Source organism: Culex pipiens, chromosome 2, assembly GCF_016801865.2.
Source record: "Culex pipiens pallens isolate TS chromosome 2, TS_CPP_V2, whole genome shotgun sequence".
Lineage (NCBI taxonomy): Eukaryota > Metazoa > Arthropoda > Insecta > Diptera > Culicidae > Culex > Culex pipiens.
This window is the reverse complement of record NC_068938.1, coordinates 166,204,139-166,226,158: the sequence shown is the minus strand read 5'-3', so window position 1 is coordinate 166,226,158 and position 22,020 is coordinate 166,204,139. Positions and strand designations below refer to the sequence as shown.

Sequence of the window (22,020 nt, the reverse complement as noted above, 5' to 3'; positions counted from 1 at the left end):
GGCTGCGCTAGGGTTAGATTAGATTAGATTAGATTAGATTACGACAGCAATCCATGTTGGAATTATTAGATTGATTAGAATTTTACAGATCGTGACTCTTCGTCGAAAAAGCAGAGCGAGAAAGGAATAAAAATGAAATCAAAATTTGTTAACAACTGGGGTTGCACTGTCATCACTCTGATATGCATTGCGTTGGCGTTGGTTCCCACAGAATCGCCAGCAAAGAGTCGCGTTGACTAATTGTACTCAACGTCGGACGCGAGCTCTTCTCTGATCCTGTGCAGTCGTCCAGAACCCGAGAGTGACAAATTTTGCGTATCAAACCGTCAACAGATCGCCACACCCGCGCGTGTTGTTTAGATTGCAATCGTTTTATAACCTCACTTCTTCTGACAACCGCCTGGCGCCTCGCCGCTCTTTGACGTCCGTGTTCGAAGTAATGATCATTTAAGTACTGCGCGCATTAGAGTAGCCGAGTCATGCTAGGCACTTATGCAAGCAATTTGTGGCCGCCGGAGATCGGAGACCACCCAGAAGGAGTCGTCGACGGTGTGATGTGTTGTCGAAAGTATCATTTTGACTTTAAACTGTTGCCACATTACATGCAAAATTCAAAAAAAAAATAATTTAAATTAAAATTTTGTCACGCTTGGTACAAACTTTCAAAAATGTCAAATGGAACAAGTCACCACACCGTCTACAAAAATGTCCAATGTGGACACAAAATCAACATCCATCTACCACATTAATGATGGATGTGTTCAAGAAACATGATAGCTTTATGATCACGTGAAAAATTACTTTTCGCGCGCGGCTGTCCAAACTCTGCGCCGATGTTTGTTTTTTTGTACGATCTTTCAGCGCGTTAATCGAGTCCCCTGTTTTTGGACTTAAAATTAGCATTTTCGTGCAAAAAATGTCGGGCACGATGCCAAAAGCATTTTCCGCGGGAAAATCCGTGTAACGGCTGAGTGCATCGGGAAATTTTCCGCGATTTTCGCTCGATGACACCGCTGACGGATGGGTTTTTGCGACGAGTTCTGCCAAACGTGAGAGCAAATTAGCCCAGATTGTTGCCAAGAATCATCTTTTACATCTTTGATGTGAAAGAATAAGACGTTCAATTAGTGTCTTTGTTCTTGGAAGTTACCAAGGCGTGCCGGTGACCGACCTTAGGGAATAGAGATCAAGGGCAGTGTGTTAGAGCATCTGTGGCAGAAATACAGGGTTAACCCTTAGTGGTCCGTCCACGTAGACACTTAATACTTTTAAAGGACTCAAAAAAACTTAGAATTATTAAGATTTATCGTTAGTTTAGCCGCTCTAATCCTCAAAACAGAAATACATGTAATTCTGAAAGTTTCAAGTTTGTGCTTTATTAAGGAATGTGCAAAACATTATTGGTCGGAATTAATCAATAGTTGCTAATCATTGTGTCCTTATGAAAACTAAATTTTGTCTCAAACATCACTTCAGCTACTTCCAACATGTTTATTAGGGTGGCTTGAAGTTGTATAGGAAAATTTCAAAATGGACTAATTCAATCAGAACAGGCATTTTCCGGTCCCATTTGGGCTCCCAAACAACCCCCGAAAATTTTGGAGCGATTGGGTTTGACCGGCTTTCCGCAAAGCGATTCAAATTTCTATGGGAAAACCCTCTTTTTACATTTTAATTTTTATCATTTTCATTTTTCACTCAATTTAAAAACTAACACCGTAGAAGTATAGCGATCGATTCCCTAGAAAATGAAAAATGACTTTTGACGAATTTTTGTTCAGCCTCCTTTTGCGTGGCAGGCCTAATCTGCGATTTGTACTCTTTTTCACCCACTTTACAGTGATCAAAAAGGTCTAAAATACAGTAAGGACTGGCACCTTAGCCCGCTCGACCATCAGACCGATGAAAAATGGAAAGGAAAGGATGTGAACTTCACTTTCGGTCAAGTAGGTTTCCCATACTGATGAGTTACATATTTCAGGGTGTAATATTGCACAAAATTTCATAAAATAATGCAAAATTTATTTTACACCGAGGCCTTCTACACGCAGCTGGATTACTACTCTATTTGCTGTGCGGGTCAAACCCAATCGCTCCAAAATTTTGGGGGGTTGTTTGGGGGCCCAAATGGGACCGAAAAATGTCTGTTCTGAAAAATCGATAATGTCGAGCCACCCTAATGTTTATATTTACAAACCTTTTGCATTGTTTTATAACAGCAATTGACCGCAAAATCAATAATTTTCATTGATTTGACTATGTGACGTAAGCATTTTAAATAAACCGCCTTTAGTACGTGGAAATCACATTATTTGCTAAATTATGAATGAATATTATTCACATTATTTTCATGACATTTTTTTTTCATGCTTGCCTACAAATAAACATTTTTGTACTTTTTTGGTCATGTTAATATTCATCAGAGAATGGTGAAAGATTTTGTGTAAAAATATGTGTAATATCAGGAATAGGTGAATTTTCATCAGGATCTCATTTTTACACATTGTTTATGGTAAAATTATTCAAAAGAGGTAATATTAAACCAACCCAATTTTCAAACAAACGATATGTTTCCTTTTTTCTGTGTAGCAAAATAAATTTGACGTAGAAGTATTGAGAAGTATTGAGAGACTGTTGAAAAGTGTTTGAACTGTTTATGAAAAAAGAGGGTGATTCAAATTTTTTTATATTTTTAGTCATTGATTTCACAAAAATCATTTTATTTTTATTTATTGATTTATTTTGAAAATTAAGACTAGATATCTTAAATAAAATTTTCCGATTGAACCTTGTTTTAGCAGAAGGCAAACAATTTTAATTAATTTAGCAGACATATCACATTAATTTAATTTTAAATTAAGTTAATGTAATAAATAAATTAAGTTAATGTAATGTTAATGTTTCGAAAAAAAGCCGAATGAAAAATAAAATATACCAACAATCATTACATTCCGGACTCGATTATTCGAAGTTTCAACTATCCGAAGGTTTGTAAGGAACTTCGGATAATTGAATCATGATTTTATTATTTTCTTTCTTTAAGCATCAAATTTTTGCTTTGTGACCAAATTTTAGTCAAATTAGACTTATTGAATGCCTATTAAATCACAAAATGCATTTTTTCAACATTTCGCCACCACCATTTTGGCCGTACATAATTTGGATTAGTCTAAGCTTAAGCTCGAAAATCAAAAAAAATAAGGCCAAGATTTTTTTTTGTGATTCGACTATTCTAAGATTCGATTAGGGCTCGTGCATAAACCACGTGGCCTTTAAATTTGGAATTTTGCATTGCACCCTGCCCCCTCCCACCTAGGTGGCTTTTTGTCCATACAAATACAAATCCAACTTTTTGTATGGTGCGTGGATTTACGCCAGACAACTCAACATTGAATCAGCTTTGCCTCAAGAAATCGAATTGTTCGTTTTTTAATTGATAGCTGAAATTTAGTCCTTGAAAAATTCTTGAAAAAAAAGAACTTGGCGAGGAATTATATTTACACATTGAAAATAGAGCTCAGAAATAGGGAATTTTAATTAAATTTTACTGCGATACGACGAACGTTCCTACATGCATCTATGAATAAAGCAATTTCAATTGATGCAGTATTCTGGATTATTGAATTAAAGCATTATAGAAATGACTGTTTTTATAACACAAACATGGACGATTGGTGAATAACAACATTTACCTTAAGTTTAAGGTATGGCCAATTTTGCAATAAATGATTCAGAGAAGTCAATTAATCAACAAAAAAAAAATGGCTTTTAAATTGAGATTTTGAAATATTGAAAAGATTACCTAATTGCAACACTACTATTTTACAAAAAGAATCATCAAAAAAATGTTGAGAAAAAATGGTAGAACAAAAAAAAACAAATCGCACAATCGGTTTTAAAATTTGCAAAACCTGACTAAAACAAACTTTCTCGAAATGAATTTGAACAAACTGAGCATCGCCTCAAAAGCGCTTGCGAACTTTCCATAAATCAAACATTCCATTCCGAGTGTCCTTTCGGGTTGCGATTAAGAGATTAACACGTTTGTAATTTCCATATCCACATCGCTGTTGGTCCGATCTCGAAAATCGAACACAACGTTAACCACGATAACGGCCCAAATTTGCATTAACATGATAGTATCGAACCAGACAGCTTTATGATTTATATTGACAAAAATTTCAAAACAAATCATGCGAATATATCTGAAGTAATATTTGGAAAGGGTGCAAACAGGGTTTGGAAACTACTTTGGCAATTTCAATTGATATATGTTCATGTTATTTTGCGTTTTGGAATATCCATAGAAAAAAATTCAGTTTGAAATAAGTTATTTCTTTAAAAGCCACTTACAAATGTTAAAATTGATTTAATGTTACAATTCGTACATTTGCTTTTCAAAACATGTCATGCTCTAGCATACAATATTGCCCTAATAAAAATATCAAAATAACCTGAAACGAACATTTTCTGTTCTCAAAACGATCGTTTAGACTTTCAACAAAACACGTTTCATCCTAATTTGCATAATTTTTGCATTGCCACTTAATCCTACACCAAACGCAGCCAGTTCGTTGATTCTTGTAGCTTTTTCAAAGATGAAAGATAACCCCTCTTGCAAACAGGTCCTGGTACAAAATTCGCTCCGATCGCAAGTTTGCGATTTCTTCCGAAAACTAAAATCACAGTGCACCGAAACTGAGCTCCTTCTTGATAACCAGAATCTCATTAGTGACCTCCTCTCTCAACGAGCTTGTTGGAAGGTTTTTTGTCAACGATCGATAGCTTGTTGTTCAAGTACGCCTTATTTTTGTAGAATGTACCTTCACTTTTTTGAAATTGTTTTCGTTTTCTTATCCCCTTTTCAGAACATCACCTCGTTGAGGCATTCGCGAGGGATGCAACAGTTCGAAGATCATCAGAACTACAGAGCGGCAACCACAGCAGGTATGAACTGATCATTTCTTTGGAATTTTATATTTTCAGTTATTTTAAAGTTAAATTTCATTTGAAAATGTCTTTTGATACAAAAAAAAACATTTCTCTGAATTTGCAGAGATTTACCTCTCACTCAATTGCTGCATTTACCTCAACAAGTTATTGATTTTTTGCCACATAAATTCTTCTTTTAATCAGCAGCGCTGAAGGAATGACGCCAAATTCCACGTAAAATTACGTCCTTTTTAGCACGGCGTGCGCACCGCACGTAAAATCACCTTTGTTAACGAGCAAGCAAATCGTTGATTAATGACCCCCACTTTGCGGACGTTTTGGTGTCATACCAAACCGTTTCAGTGCAGTTTGCCCATAAAATTAAGGCTCTCGGCCAGATTTCAACGCGTTAGCGACGTTCTCATAATGATAAAATATGAGAAATTGCTCCCAGTTAATGCTAATTTACGGCCCAGATGGCTCCTCACTTTTTTTGCGTGGTTGGACTCTCTGGGTCAAAATCATAACTCAACCCAAAAAAAAAAAAATCGCAAAAAAAAAATCGCGTATTTTATAAGAACCGGCGTGAACAAATTGATTTTCGCCGGGTTTGGTGCACCGATTTCGCACATCTTTTGTGCAAACAGCGGGGTGCATTTCCCCCTTGGCAAATATCTTAATTAATGATGCTGCATAAAGAGAGGGATTAATGAGCGCTAGGGACAAGCCACCAAGCAGAGATGCCCAACAAAGTAGTTTCCAGCGGGGTTCGACAGTATCGTTTTTCTTTGGGAGATTAAACGATTGTGAAAAATCGGATTACACGGATGTGAAGAGGTTATTGAGGTAGTAAATGGTGATAATTTTGTGATAATGGTGGATGCTTTTATTTCTTGCAATGTTTACTTTTGAGACAGATAACCAAAGCGGTTGTCAGGTTAATTGTAATTTTAATGTAAACCAGAACCAAACCTTGAAGAGAGATTTAACTGACCTACAAAAAATAACAAAAATGACTGCGCAGTCTCATCAAGTAGGGCTGCATGAACTTTGGGGCCCCAGAAACACGTGCAATTTGATTTTTTCAGAAATATTTAGACAGGACCGAATGGTATTTTACCAGGATTGTATGGATAATAAGGGCGGTTCATGCTTCCCCTCGAGTTGATCCTGCAAAGAAATTTTGTTGGTCGATGTAATAAATCTGTAATAACCAAGGTTTGAACGAAATTTTCATCAAACCACAAATATACGAGCATACGCTATGACTTTTTTTATTTTGGAATAATGTTTAATCAGAATTCTTAATGAATAATGAAAAGTTATTCCAGAATACTTCAGCGATGATTTAAAAAATAATCAAAAAAGTTACAAAAAAATAAATGTGCGTGTCTGCTAATCACAAACAAATTTCATTGATGTTTCCGTTGAAACAAGATAACAAAAGTTGATGCTGTAGGAAATTTAATTTCCTACAAAAATCTCACTTTTAGACATTTTTTACATTTTTTCCATGCAAACTTCAACGCTCAACAACGATCCCTAAAGCTTAACCTATTAGGCTCAAATCAGGTACAGATAGATACTACGTTTTGCCTGAGAAAACAAGCCAAGTCCAAGAAAATAAAAAAAATAGTGCGTCTGATAGAAAATGATCATAAAATAAAAAGCATAACTGTACATAAGATTTTCAGACTCCAAAATTATATATAAATGATTTCTTGAAATCTTTTGTTTAGTTTGGAAGATAATTTTCCACAAAGCAATATTTGTTTAATAATTACCTGAATAAAAGTTGCCTACAGAAATGTTATTAAATTCTAAAACAAACCTCTTAAATTATTTTTAAAGTTTTCTGATTTTGTTTGAAATTTAATATACTTAAAAAATTAATAGTTCTTGTTACAGTAAAATTGATAAATTGATAAATTGATAAAATGATAAATTGATAAATTGATAAATTGATAAATTGATAAATTGATAAATTGATAAATTGATAAATTGATAAATTGATAAATTGATAAATTGATAAATTGATAAATTGATAAATTGATAAATTGATAAATTGATAAATTGATAAATTGATAAATTGATAAATTGATAAATTGATACATTGGGGGAATTCTCCGCCAACTCACACAGCGGTTGCCCCGACCACTCTTCGATTTGTGTGAAACTTTGTCCTTAGGGGTAACATTTGTCCCTGATCACGAATCCGAGGTCCGATTTTTGATATCTCGTGACAGAGGGGCGGTAAGACCCCTTTCATTTTTGAACATGCGAAAAAAGAGGTGTTTTTCAATAATTTGCAGCCTGAAACGGTGATAAGATATAAATTTGGTGTCAAAGGGACTTTTATGTAAAATTAGACGCCCGATTTGATGGTGTACTCAGAATTCCGAAAAAACGTATTTTTCATCGAAAAAACACTAAAAAAGTTTTAAAAATTCTCCCATTTTCCGTTACTCGACTGTGAAATTTTTTGGAACATGTCATTTTATGGGAAATTTAATGTTCTTTTCGAATCTATATTGATCCAGGAGGGTCATTTTTTCATTTAGAACAAAATTTTTCATTTTAAAATTTCGTGTTTTTTCTAACTTTGCAGGGTTATTTTTTAGAGTGCAACAATGTTCTACAAAGTTGTAGAGCAGACAATTACAAAAATTTTGATATATAGACATAAGGGTTTTGCTAATAAACATCACGAGTTATCACGATTTTACGAAAAAAAGTTTTGAAAAAGTTGGTCGTCATCGATCATGGCCGTTCATGGTCACCCGCGACAGACACGGACGACGAAACAAAGAAAAACGCAAAAAGTAACATTTTCAAAAAATTTTTTTCGTAAAATCGCGATAACTCGTGATGTTTATAAGCAAACCCCTTATGTCTATATATCAAAATTATTGTTATTGTCTGCTCTACAACTTTGTAGAACATTGTTACACTCTGAAAAATAACCCTGCAAAGTTAGAAAAAACACGAAATTTTAAAATGAAAAATTTTGTTCTAAATGAAAAAATTACCCTTCTGGGTCAATATAGATTCGAAAAGAACATTAAATTTCCCATAAAATGACATGTTCCAAAAAATTTTACAGTCGAGTAACGGAAAATGGGAGAATTTTTAAAACTTTTTTAGTGTTTTTTTCGATGAAAAATACGTTTTTTCGGAATTCTGAGTACGCCATCAAATCGGGCGTCTAATTTTACATAAATGTCCCTTTTCCACCAAATTTCTATCTCATCACCGTTTCAGGCTGCAAATTATTGAAAAACACCTCTTTTTTCGCATGTTCAAAAATGGAAGGGGTCGTACCGCCCCTCCGTCACGAGATATCAAAAAACGGACCTCGGATTCGTGATCAGGGACAAAAGTTACCCCTTAGGACAAAGTTTCACGCAAATCGAAGAGGGGTCGGGGCAACTGCTGTGTGAGTTGGCGGAGAATTACTAATATCAAAAATTAATTTAACTAATAAAAAAAATCTTTTAAAGATCAACAAGAGGGCTTTCTAGTTCCTAATTTGAGTCTGTAAGAGAGCTAAAGTTTCACTTTTTTTTAAATCTTCCCAAAGATATCTATAAATTGGTTAACTGACCAAAAGGGTTAATTAACCACTCCATTACACTGCGAATCCTTCATTCATTCGCACCATCAAGCCCCTATCATATCTTCAAGAAGCTACCTGTTTTTTCTCTCAACAGTCCGCTCTCAAGATCCGCCCATATCAATGGAGTAATTACAAACCGGTAAAGTTTATCTCCGGGGAGCAATCTCGGTGACGGCTAACGTTGCAACAACTTTAAGTAATAAAATAAAATATCTATCTACTGCCCCGTGGCAGGGGGAACCCATTAATACGCTAATCGTATCTGCGGGACGTGACGTTCGCAGAGTGAATTGAGATGTTCCTCGGCATGACTCGCTGTCGATGTCGTGGAAGTCCTCTCGGGAGATAATAAAGGGACACTCGCGAGGGCCATAAGTTAAGTGTTGTGATTAGGTTGCGGATAAATTCGAAGCATTTCGCCAATCGATGTACTTTAATCGACTTTAATTAAAACGGCGTGCCAGGTACTACATGTTTCAATTATTCAGACCCCTTTTGGCCGAGAGAGATACCGCGCAGGAACACGAATTAGCATAAAATAAATTCAATGTTCAATGGGACTGTCGATTAATTAATTTCCATTGCCCGGTGTCCGTGGGGCGCCTCACTTGAAGCGGAGAAGGTATGCAAATACACCTGCAATACGATGACTGTAAACAAATCTTCGCACACACAGTTGGAAGGTGCATTCAATTGATAGTTTTGATTAGCATATTCGCGCTTTGATTTCCTTTAAATTTTACGACTAGTGCTTCGCCGCAGATTTATAATACAATGAGTTCAGCACTTTATCCTGACTGGTTTGCGCGCAGACGGAATTTAATCGTAAATTGGAATTAGAATGAGTTATGAAATCTTGGTTAGTTGGTATCGCGCGAAGGTCGGTGGAGAACTTAGTTGCTTAATCATTTTGCTATCTGCAAACAAGTGGAAACTATTTTTTATCTTGAGTTATGAGTTAAGCTACCGGGAAATGGCTGGACTGAGCCAACTTGTCATACATTTCTACAACATTAACTGAAGCGATACAATTTGAACAGATTTCACAGCACTACTTTTGTTTTCCCCAAATTGATAAACCCAATTTCAAAAATGTCGGAAAACCTCCCCATCATCTGCCTAACTTCCGCAAAACGCACCAATTAACACCTGATTGCGACCACCTGCCGGGCCCCGGTGGCCGTGGCCGTAACCTCCCAAGACCATCCGGCCCCAAGACTCCAATTTCGATCTTACACCTCCAATTTCAGCGTGCGAGCATAATTTCCACAATCAATCAATTATCGGCATCGAATTTAGAACTCGATCCCGAAAACACCTGCTACCCCCACCACAACCTGCCTCAACGTTCGAGCCTGTTGAGCAGCAGAATAAATAATTACACACCTTAACAGCTCCGATTGAGCCAGTTAATCTTCCAATAAGCTTTAACGATTTAATTGCAGGGGGGCGCCCACATACACAGATACGGCTCAACTCTCGGCCGGACTTGGGAGGTAAGCCGAGATCCGTAGCAGCTGCGCAGGGGGTCTTTATGGGGTCTGGTCATGGAGCAGCCCACCAGAGGCCGCGGCGGCGTCTACCGTGCGTGTGCCGACTGACCCGATGCCAGCACTGCAATTAAACGGTCATTTTCTGAGGCAATTCGTAGGGGGGTTTATGAGCAGGTTGTAGTTTGTAGTACCAGAGTGGGCAATTTGGTCGAATTTCGACCTCAATGTAATAAGTAACTCGAATCGGAGCATTTAAAAAACTAAAATTCTTCAAATTCGACTCAATTGTCATTCGACCAAACGATCAAATTCCACTTAAACTCAGTTGTACCCGCTGAATTGATCGTTAATCACCGAGAAAGCACCCCTGGCCTGTACAAACATATACGTTTGTTTACATTTCTGTGCTAAACCTAATTTCTACGACATGATCCCAACAACAAACTTAAGGTGTGCCGCGCGATGTCAAACGGTTCTTTGCTCAATTATCGCCCATAATAGTCCTCGATTTTTTGACTGGCAAATCACTTATGTGAGTTATGTTGAATGAAACCGACAGTTCGCACATTGCAACTTGAACTCATGACCCGAACCGTTGATCTCTCTCACTCTATGGGGGTGTCTGTCTGGTACCAAATGAAGCAATTTGCCATAACTGGAATGAAGTGCGGCACACACAGACTTTAGAAAAAGAAGGCTTGTCGTAGAGTTGACGCCGCCGCCGGAGGTTAATCATAAGGATCACGCGATGCTGATTTGATGACTATCATTTCACGCGACGTGTATAAATATTGATTATTATGCAGATTAATTGCACACCAGCCAACCTAGAAAGAGGCACCGGAATATTGACTTACTTAGGATCGCATTAGGAGTGATTTGAAAATTAGAGGGGCTTGCGAGTCTGTCCCGTTTAATTGTCCCCCCTTGTGTGACTTCGAAGTGGCGTTGGATTTCAAAGATTGTAATCATGAACTGATTTATTGTCGTTTAGGAGAGGAATAGATTGTAGATATATATTTAAACAAGTATTCAAATTACATATGAGAATGAAAACTTTAATCTCTGATCCCTTTCTTCAAAGAACTCGGCAAGATACTCAGCGAAAACTCGGCGCTCAATGCCATTATCTCTTTTGATTAAACTGTTAATTAACTATAGACTTAAGTTAAAATGTAAATTACAACTAAAATCCGGCCCAAACCAGTTAACTTACAGCTAAGGGGACCTAAATAAACAACAACATGAATAAAAAAAATTAAACTGTAATAGGATTTTAAATGGGGCTTTTGTTCATATCATTTAAAAAACTTGCAACAATATTTAAGAAGCAGAATTTTTCATTTTTCGGAACTGTTTATATTTGAGTCACTTAAGTCAGTAAAATATTCTAACCATTATTTTTTTTTATAATTAATATAAAAACTTACAAAATATTTTAGAGGTAGCATTTTTAGAATGAACCGCTTATATTTTAAAACATGGGAAAATGCACAAAAATACTACGACAGTTAAGAATTGTTTTCTAAAAATAAAAGCTTAACAAATATTTCTGAAGACGAACTTTTGTTTCGCTCATATTATAAATAATGGAAAATTTAAAAAAACATTACGACAGTCAAAACGAGACTGCTGTTAAAATAAACCTAGAAAATAGTTTAGAAGTCGAATTTTCGTTAAGATCTGCAGCTCATGTTTGAAAGAATGGAAGAACTTACAAAAATATTAAACAAACAAGAAAAGGTTTTTTTTTATTTAAATATAAACTGAAAATAATATTTAAGAAGTTGATTTTTTTAAGGACCGCTCATATTTAAAACAATAGAAAATTCACAAAAACATTACGTAATTATTATTATTTGTTTTATTTTTTCACATTCGACCTTTTGTTCATTCGACTTTATTTCTTTCGACCCTTTGGAATTCGACCTTTTGTCGCAAATCCGTCCAATTGTTATTTTCGTTTATTTTCGCAAAAAACCTTGGCAAAAACAACGTTTTTCAAAAAATCATGACTCCGCACCATTTCAGTCGATTTTAGCTGTCTTAGACACAAATTAAAAGTTAGATTAAACTAGGAAAAATAGTTTTAAGTTTCAAAAATATAGGGTAATTCTCCGCCAACTCACACAGCAGTTGCCCCGACCCCTCTTCGATTTGCGTGAAACTTTGTCCTAAGGGGTAACTTTTGTCCCTGATCACGAATCCGAGGTCCGTTTTTTGATATCTCGTGACGGAGGGACGGTACGACCCCTTCCATTTTTGAACATGCGAAAAAGAGGTGTTTTTCAATAATTTGCAGCCTGAAACGGTGATGAGATAGAAATTTGGTGTCAAAGGGACTTTTATGTAAAATTAGACGCCCGATTTGATGGCGTACTCAGAATTCCGAAAAAACGTATTTTTCATCAAAAAAAGTTAAAAAATAGTTTTAAAATCGCTGCCATTTCCCGTTACTCAACTGTCAAAAATCGTGAGACATGTCATTTCATAGGAAATTTAATGTACTTTTTGAATCTGAAATAACCCAGAAGGGTCATTTTTTCATTTAGAACAAAATTTTTCATTTTAAAATTTCGTGTTTTTTCTAACTTTGCAGGGTTATTTTTTAGAGTGTAACAATGTTCTACAAAGTTGTAGAGCAGACAATTACAAAAATGTTGATATGTAGACATAAGGGGATGGCTTATAAACATCACGAGTTATTGCGATTTTACGAAAAAAAGTTTTGAAAAAGTTGGTTGTCATCGATCATGGCCGTTCATGGTCATCCGCGACAGACACGGACGACGAAACAAAGAGAAACGCAAAAAGTAACTTTTTCAAAACTTTTTTTCGTAAAATCGCGATAACGCGTGTTGTTTATAAGCAAACCCCTTATGTCCATATATCTAAATTTTTGAAATTGTCTGTTCTACAACTTTGTAGAACATTGTTACACTCTAAAAAATAACCCTGCAAAGTTAGAAAAAACACGAAATTTTAAAATGAAAATTTTTGTTCTAAATGAAAAATGACCCTTCTGGTTCAATGTAGATTCGAAAAGTACATTAAATTTGCCATAAAATGACATGTTCCAAAAATTTTTACAGTCGAGTAACGGAAAATGGGAGAATTTTTAAAACTTTTTCAGTGTTTTTTTCGATGAAAAATACGTTTTTTCGGAATTCTGAGTACGCCATCAAATCGGGCGTCTAATTTTACATAAAAGTCCCTTTGACACCAAATTTCTATCTCATCACCGTTTCAGGCTGCAAATTATTGAAAAACACCTCTTTTTTCGCATGTTCAAAAATGGAAGTGGTCGTACCGTCCTTCCGTCACGAGATATCAAAAAACGGATCGTGATCAGGGACAAAAGTTACCCCTTAGGACAAAGTTTCACGCAAATCGAAGAGGGGTCGGGGCAACTTTTCCCGATTTCGTGTGAGTTGGTAGAGAATTACCCTATACCCTGACATTTCAAAAGGTCGTATGAAAACATACAATGCTGTTTTGAAAATCTCAAAGAGTCTAAATTTTTTTTTATCAGATTTCTCGAGAAATTTTACATTCCGAGATACGATTTATGAAAATAAAAACTGATTGGGGCTTTGACAAATTACCCTTCTGGGCTATTGAAGATTCGAAAAGTACATTCAATTTCCTATAAAATGGCAATGAGTCCCAACATTGTTTACAGTTAAGATTCGAAAAGTGCCAGATTTTATGAAACTATTTTTATATTTTTTCGATGAAAAATACTTTTTTCTGAGTTCTGTGAATTTTGGTACACTTCTTGATTTTCTAGAATCAATTTATCAAAAATTGGACAATAGCAATAGCTATTTTTGAAACAATCTTATCATGGTTGAATTGTTCATTTATTTTTTTAATGTTGAATACCATTAACGTGGTTTCTAACGGAACATTCTTCAATTCAGTGCCATCCTAGCATCCCAGCATACCTTATCGCTCAAATGGACGTGCGAAGATAAGCGGTAAAGTGAGTTATTTAACAACTTGATTAGGTCAAGATTAATTTCATCGAGATATAACGCCCCGTTTCTGGTTACCAGGATGCTTCTTATATGGGATGGGCGTGTTTCTGGTATGCAAAGCTGTAGAGAAGCACGTTTGTGGGACCTGAGCGGATCTGGTTAAGTTAAACGAGTTATTACAGCAATAATTTAAGTTTTCTACAAGAATGCAAGTGGCTGTTGATTGATACTTCTTTTAGCCAACAACAAAATGCGCATAGATAGCGTTTGCAATGTGATTCAATCAATTACTGTACGAGAAATTAATTACCATCCTCTAGTAATTTGTATCACTCCCGCGATAAGTAATATCCTCCAACGCACAATTAATCACTGGAAACCACCTTCGCAATTTACAGGAATCACCCGTTCCACATAAATCATCCTCGATCGAGTCGCAGCAGCAGCAACTACAGTGGCGCCATCAGCCGCAGCAACGATCTTGTCCGAATCAACGGCGCTAAGCCTGCGGATCACCACCGGTAAGCTTAAACAACTCAAATAACAGCAACTACAGATTGGAGTAAATCACGCGATTTGCGGCGCGGATAATACGCAGCTGTTGAGAGACGGTTTTAATACCCATATAGATTTTTATCAAATAATCGATTTGCCCCACCGTGGCCGACACTTATTGACGCTGTCTAACACGGGGCGATTAATCAACGTTCAAAGCTCTTGTTGTCACCTACTACAACTACAACGGCTTCCACTTTGGCAGGTACGGTGGACTCAACAAGACCCAGTACATGTACGAGCACGTCCAAACCGGGTCTGTGACGTTGCCCCGCGGAGGACGCGCCTTCCTCGAGCCGGACCAGAACAGGACGCTGGCGTACACGGCGAAGCTGGACACGGCCGTGAGTATTTGGGTCCAAGGGGGGGACAGGGTGGCCACACGGAAAGGAGTTCCATCTAAAATTTTACAATTCAAGTTAGCTTGCTTCAAATTGGTGAAACAGTGATGTTTTTGGTTGAATAAGCTAAAATTACAGGTAAATTTATCAACTTGGGATTGGTGAAACAGCTAACTCTGATTGCTGATTTGCTTTCCAAAACTGTCAGCCCAAATCTAAATGACAGGAATGATTTTACTAAAAATAATGGTGTTTCAGCACAATTTTGAGTACTTTTACCCATGATTTTTCCAGCGCCAGCCAGAATAAAGATTCATCCTTCTCTGTGCCAGATATTGATAGATTTTGCCAGATTTTTCACTTTATCTCATTTTTGAACAACTTGAAACAACAGAATGTCTAGATATAGAGTGGCCAATGTTTGACAGATCCGAACGAGCAGGGCACCTAATGCCTTTTAAGCACATCAAAAAATTGTGTTAAATAATGTTAAGGGTGCACAGCAACGAAGGAAGTTGTTGTCTTCTTATACCAAAATTGTCAAACTTACGGACCCAATCCTGCAACTACACGGAGAAAAAAGAGTTCCTTAAATCGTGAACAAGCGTTCATGAAAATGGGAACCACGAACAAAGTGTTCAAATTCCATGGTACGTTTTTCGAAATCGTACCATGAGATTTGAACACTTTGTTCGTGGTTCCTATTTTCATGAACGCTTGTTCACGATTTTGGGAACTCTTTTTTCTCCGTGTACGGGATTGTAAAATTACTGAAACTTTGCTGTAAATTACTTGGTGGAATGCTTTAGGGGATGAATATAAAAATATTTCGATAGTACCCGTAGTTTTGAAGATACTAAAATGTCTGTAACAAAAATCTGGGTGCAAAAGCTCTGGTTGATGTGCACCGTTAAATTAATTTAAATTTAGTTAAATTAAATGAAATTAAGTTCAATCATAATAAAATAAAATTAAATAAAATCAAGTTTTAACAAGTAAAATTATGTTGAATTTAAATTTAGTAAGTTAATTTGTGTCACATTTGGTTAAATTAAAAAAAAAGAAGAATTTAGTTAAATTGAGTAAAATTGATTAAATTCAGTTAAATAATTTAAAATCTAATAAATTTATTTAACACTTGTACGCTCGGGTGGTATTTTTCAGGTAGTTTTTTATCTTAAAATCCTTGTAACTTTTGATAGAATCAACTAAATAACTTACATGAATTTTATTAAAATTAGATACATTTATTTAAATGTTGTTACATTTGAAAGAATATAGTTAAATTTAATGTTGTTTGGTAAAATTTGATTAAATCAAGTTTTATTAAGGCCGTTGCAAATATTTTTCATAGTTTATGTCGCCTGAATAATCAAGGGGCAAATAAAATATTTTTACGAAAAACTGAAAAAAATTCATGAAATTCAAAGTTTAATCTACCGAAAACCAGTTAAATTACATTATCCTGCGTTTATAATCATATTTAGCATGTTTGAACTCCTTTGAAGACTTTTTAAATTTTCATAATATGCCAATGTACAGTCCCACAAAAATTTTTTTTTCGTCAGTACATCGATATTTTGAAAACTAATGATTGAAAAGCAACTGGACGCGTGTAAAATGCATTTTAAAACAGTTTTTTCATCCAAATGTTGAAACCTAGGCTTGTAATATATTTTTTTATTTTTTTTTATTTTCTTCCCCCCTCCCCCCTCCCCACGACTTTGGTCAGAGCCGAGGGGCATAAACTTCAAAAAATATTTGCAACGGCCTTAGTTAAATAAATTTGAATGAGGTTTAATTAAGTTAAATTAAGTTAAATTAAGTTAAATGAAGTTAAATGAAGTTAAATGAAGTTAAATGAAGTAAAATGAAGTTAAATGAAGTTAAATGAAGTTAAATGAAGTTAAATTAAGTTAAATTAAGTTAAATTAAGTTTAATTAAGTTAAATAAGGTTAAATTAAGTTAAATTAAGTTAAATTAAGTTAAATGAAGTTAAATTAAGTTAAATCAAGTTAAATTAAGTTTAATTAAGGTAAATTAAGTTAAGAAAACATAAATTTGAATAAGTTAAATAAAGCTAAATTAAGTAAAATTTAGTTAATTTAGTTAAATTTTGAAAAAAAATGCTAAAGTTTGGTTAAAATAAGTTATATTTGGTTAAGTGAATTTTTTGAAATGTAGATATAATTATTTAAATGTAGTTAAAACTAGCAAAATTAGCAAACATTAGAAAAATATAAGATAAAACTAACTGAATTAAGTTACATGTAAATACGAGGTTAAATTAGCTCAATTTATTTTAATTTCGGTAAATATAATTAAATTAAGTTAATATCTGTTCCATTTTGGTGAATTTAGTGAAATTTAGGTAAAATTAAATACTGTTGGGTTTAAGGTTAAATTAAGAAGATTTTTAAAATAAGTAAAAAAAATATAGGATTTGCAAAAAACAGGTAAAACATAAAAATTGTGAAAAAGTGAAATTTTGTTCACGTAAATGAAACATAGTTCAAATATGGCCAAATAAGTTTGATTTTGCAAAACTTTGATAAATTTAAGTTAGTTTAAGTTTAGTTTTATGATTTTGTATTTTGTACTGTATATTTGAATTTATTTGTATTTAAATCAAGATAAAATAAGTTAAATCAACATAAATAAAGCAAAATTAAGTTAATTTAAATTACGTCCAATTTGGTTAAATTTGTTTAACCCATTCAGGCCTGATGGGTCATATATTACCCAAATATGAAAATTTCCAAAACTAGCCTATAATTTTCGTAAGGTCAAAAGAATCATTTTCCCATCATTGAATGAAAAAATATTTTTTTGAAAATTCAGGCCTAAAAGGGTTAAGTAAATTAAGTGAAATGTAGGTATACAAAAATAAAAAAAAGCAAAAATAAAAAAATACAAAAAGTTATTTTGGTTAAATTAAAGTAACTTGAAGTTATATTCAAACTATGTTCAATGAAAAACATAGTTTAAATATAACTGTAAATTTGAGACCGACAGCATTTTTTCAGCTTAAAATTAGTAAAATTTAGTAATAATTTAATTTTTAAATAATTACTATTTTTTGAACCTGGTTCCAGCTGTCAAATTAAGGATTTTTTTTAGGATCTCTAACTTAAAAAAATGGTGTATGAAAAAACAACCATTTTTTTTTTTGGGATTCTTAAATAAATTTCAGTAAGATTAACGATAAACCTTATTTCCGTGCACTAAATATTTTGAAGTATGATATTTTTGAATGAGAATTAAGATTTGAAAAATATTAAGAGTAGCCACCCTGTTGATATCAGTACGCGATATCTGAAAAATCCCGTTGACAAGTCCAACCTAACCCTTGCCTCTATAAACACGCAGGTCTACCGCCAGAAGCCCCACCACGGCAGAAACCGCGCCCAGCACCGTCAACGCCACATGGACTGGACCTCGGCGGCGATCGCCACCACCGGTGGAAACCGCCGCTCGTTCCACGAACCGGGCGTCAAGTCAACCGTCGTGAACGGCCTCTGCATCAAGTGTCCGGCCGAGAAGACCGCCATCGCACGCAAGGGTCTCGACGGGGTGCTGATCGAGCCGCCGATGCTGACGACCTGCCGCAACCAGCCGATTTCACGCGACCTGTACGAGCTCGAGACGCTGTTCGGGAACAAGTTCAACTTTGTGCTGCCCCACTCGGCCGGCGGGGTTCCGTACTCCTTTCTGGCGCGGGTTGTCAACGCGCGCTCCGGCAAGGTCGTCCAGACGTGCGACTTGCGGTACAAAGTGATCGTGAAGCAGTGCGGTCGGTATCACCCCAAGAGTAAGGATCTGAAGGTGGCGTGCGATTTGGGGCAGATCTGGGGATCGAAGTGCACGTTTCACTGCAGAAATGGGGGGTATTTGAGCGCGCCAGGGGCGTTTGTAGAGTGTAGCGAGGAGCAGACCTGGGAGGGTGACGAACCGTACTGCAGCTATAATGGTAGGAGTTAACCTTCAACAGACTCAATATTTAATTTATTAATCTTCTCCCACTCCACAGAGGTTTCCGACGACTACGCGTACGACACCGACACCCAGCTCGGTTCTGACTGCACCTACCAGATCCCCCCAAACAACGGCCGGTTTGCGTGCGAAATTAAACCCACCTCCGGCAACGACCTGTACGTTCCGACGGGGACCGTCTGTCGGATCAAGTGCAACGACCACTTCGAGATCCCGCCCCATCTGCGGTCGGCGTCCGTTTTCGAGTGCCACGAGGGCCGCTGGAATTCCACGATGCGACACTTTTGCCACAAGGCGGGCAGCAGCTCCGGAATGCAGCTCCCCAAGCGGAGGTACGGCTAAACGGTGCATCACCATAAGAAAACGCTAGGACGTAAAAGATAAAAACGCTTGATTTATTGCTCCCTTAATATGAGTGTGTGGAAACGAGTACGCGAACTTGGATGTGATTTGTTTGAATGGAAACCGCGTGAGGGTAGGTCGCGAAGAAAATTTCAAAGCTTTTGTATTTAGCATTTCGTGATTTCTATATGCACCACTAAAGCAAAAAAACAAAAACGAAAATAGCTGTTTTAAGCAATACGTTGAGATTGTTCAGTTAGTCTGTGTGTAAGTGTGTACGTGTGTGTGTTCAACGCTCTCCTTTCCCGCTCTTAAGCGCGCTTAGGTATTACGAGTTCTATGACAAAATTTGTTGCTGCTCTGCGTACAGATAAAGGTGATTTTTCGATGTAAAACGAAAAAGAATTGGTTTTAACCAGAATTAAACGAGTTTTAACACAGATTGCTGTAGTTTTGAATAAATGATTCCGAAATCCATTAACCCGAAAGGAGAATAATGCGCCCAAAGTGTATGCTATTTGTAAAACACGTCAGTTATCTAGAACAAAACGATCAGTATAAGGATAAACATATAATTATCAACTCCATTTCTAAACTCTCAACTCAAAATCAACTCAATTTTTCACAGAAGCTTAATTTAGATTTCTTTCAAAATTTTATGTATTTAAAGACTACTTTTAAATGCATTTTAATTTAAAAAAAATAGTTGTACAACTTATTAATTTATTTCTGTTTTAAAAATGAAATCAAATGTTTTGAAAAACAACAAACAGAAAAATATTTAAATGCGATTTTTTCGCGAAAAACAAAATTTTTGCAGTACTGTTCGTCGGAGTTTTTTGAAAAATTCAAAATATTTCTAAGCAGTCTCAGACATGCCAAAAAATGATTATCAACGCAGGAAAAGGCTTTTTAAGTGTTTCAGCTGATTGTACCTCTATTTCCATTGAAATTTTGAAGTTTTTTGATTTCTTTTCCCCTTTATTTTTTGGAAAAATATTTGCAATGGCCTTATTTGAATCTATAATAATTTGGATTTTCATGATCACAGTTAGAAAAAGGATGAAAGAATATGAAAATGATATGTTGATGAATTCTAAGGCTTTTTGTAATTTCAGCAGTAGAAAACTGTGAAAAAAGATAGATTTTTTTGACTTATACTTATAAAGGTCTTGAGCCGGGACCGTGGTGTAGGGGTAAGCGTGATTGCCTCTCACCCAGTCGGCCTGGGTTCGATCCCAGACGGTCCCGGTGGCATTTTTCGACACGAGATTTGTCTGATCACGCCTTCCGTCGGACGGGAAGTAAATGTTGGTCCCGGACTAACCTAAAAAAGGTTAGGTCGTTAGCTCAGTTCAGGTGTAGGAGTCGTCTCCCTGGGTCCTACCTCGGTGGAGTCGCTGGTAGGCAGTTGGACTAACAATCCAAAGGTCGTCAGTTCGAATCCCGGGGTGGATGGAAGCTAAGGTGTAAAAAGAGGTTTGCAATTGCCTCAACAATCAAGCCTTCGAACACCTAGTTTCGAGTAGGAATCTCGCAATCGAGAACGCCAAGGCAATGCTGTAGAGCGAATAATTTGATTTGATTTTATAAAGGTCTTATAAACTCTAAACAAAACATTTTCCTGCACATTTTTTTTGGTTTTTTTATGCTAGCTTGAATATTTTTCGATTATTAGAAATTTGAAATGATTATCGTTTAGTGAATTGTGCTATCTAAAAGATTAAAAACAAATCTTAAAAATTGAAATTTCTAGAACAACGGTCAATATGGAGACTTTTATGTAAAATTGTCGAAGAATCGATTCTCACTATCGGTTTTTGAAAATTTTGACGTTGAAGTGGTCTATACTTTTCAAAAAACAGTTTTAGAAAATGATTTTTGTATTTTTTTAAGGAGAGACATACCATTCTGTATTTTTTATGAGTCTTTTTTGTAACATCTTAGGCTATTTCCTTAAAAATTTTGAACGAAAAAAAAATTGTGACGTCATCTTAAAATATAACTTTTAAACTTAAATATTTAAAAATCTCATAGAAGCGGCTTGTATTTTTATTTCAGTATATTTTGTTCAAAAAGCCCGTCCTATTTCCTACAAGTTTGTCTTTGACCACTTTTTGATACGAAGCATCGGCTTCGAGATACAGAAATTTGTAAATTACAAAAATATTCAAATAACTTACGCCATTCTCTAATGTTACTTTCGAGTACATTTGGCTCCATATACGCAAAAATTACTTTTATAGACTTAGGATAGCATGTCTAAAAAGTTTCATTGAAATCGGAGAGGGTCGGGTACAAAAGAACCAGAAAATTCCTGATTTGAGCTGGAATTGCTCATTGAAAACTGATTGAAAACATTTGTAAACTATGCATTAAGATTTTTTTATTCAATTATTCTGCTTATTCTTTTGGGTTTCAAATAGTATTTGTAAAAAAATATGAAAAAAAAAACAAAAACAAAATACAAGATGCACCAGAGCACCAACAGGAAGATGATTACTTTTTTTAAAGTTATATTTTCTTATTTTCTGTACGACGATTGCCTAATGCGTTGAGTAAGTTTCAATGCTATTTGTGTTTGATTTGTTTTATCTGTGTAGTAAAATTCAGAAAACATCAATTCTCCAAAAAAAAAATGGCCAAACCATTGAATAAAATACGTAAATTAGTCACGCTTTGACATATATTAAAAGATTTTGTTCTTTTCCCGTAAAAAAATGGTTGGTTTTTTTTATTTTCAAGATTTTGAGCCAAACATTTCATC

General features: G+C 35.5%; 1 protein-coding gene across 2 annotated transcripts in view; it reads left to right on the top strand.

The window, feature by feature from the left end:
* The window catches only part of LOC120423074 (uncharacterized), a 46,866-nt gene extending 27,391 nt beyond the window's left edge, over nucleotides 1–19,475 (top strand). For both annotated transcript variants that reach the window (XM_039586748.2, XM_039586749.2), the window contains exons 3-7: nucleotides 4,869–4,947; nucleotides 14,420–14,542; nucleotides 14,782–14,920; nucleotides 18,288–18,888; nucleotides 18,949–19,475. In XM_039586748.2, the coding sequence (XP_039442682.1) occupies nucleotides 4,869–4,947; nucleotides 14,420–14,542; nucleotides 14,782–14,920; nucleotides 18,288–18,888; nucleotides 18,949–19,253 (1,247 nt within the window). In that variant the 3' untranslated portion in view covers nucleotides 19,254–19,475. The remainder of the gene's footprint in view (nucleotides 1–4,868; nucleotides 4,948–14,419; nucleotides 14,543–14,781; nucleotides 14,921–18,287; nucleotides 18,889–18,948) is intronic.
* The last annotated feature ends 2,545 nt before the right edge of the window (nucleotides 19,476–22,020 follow it).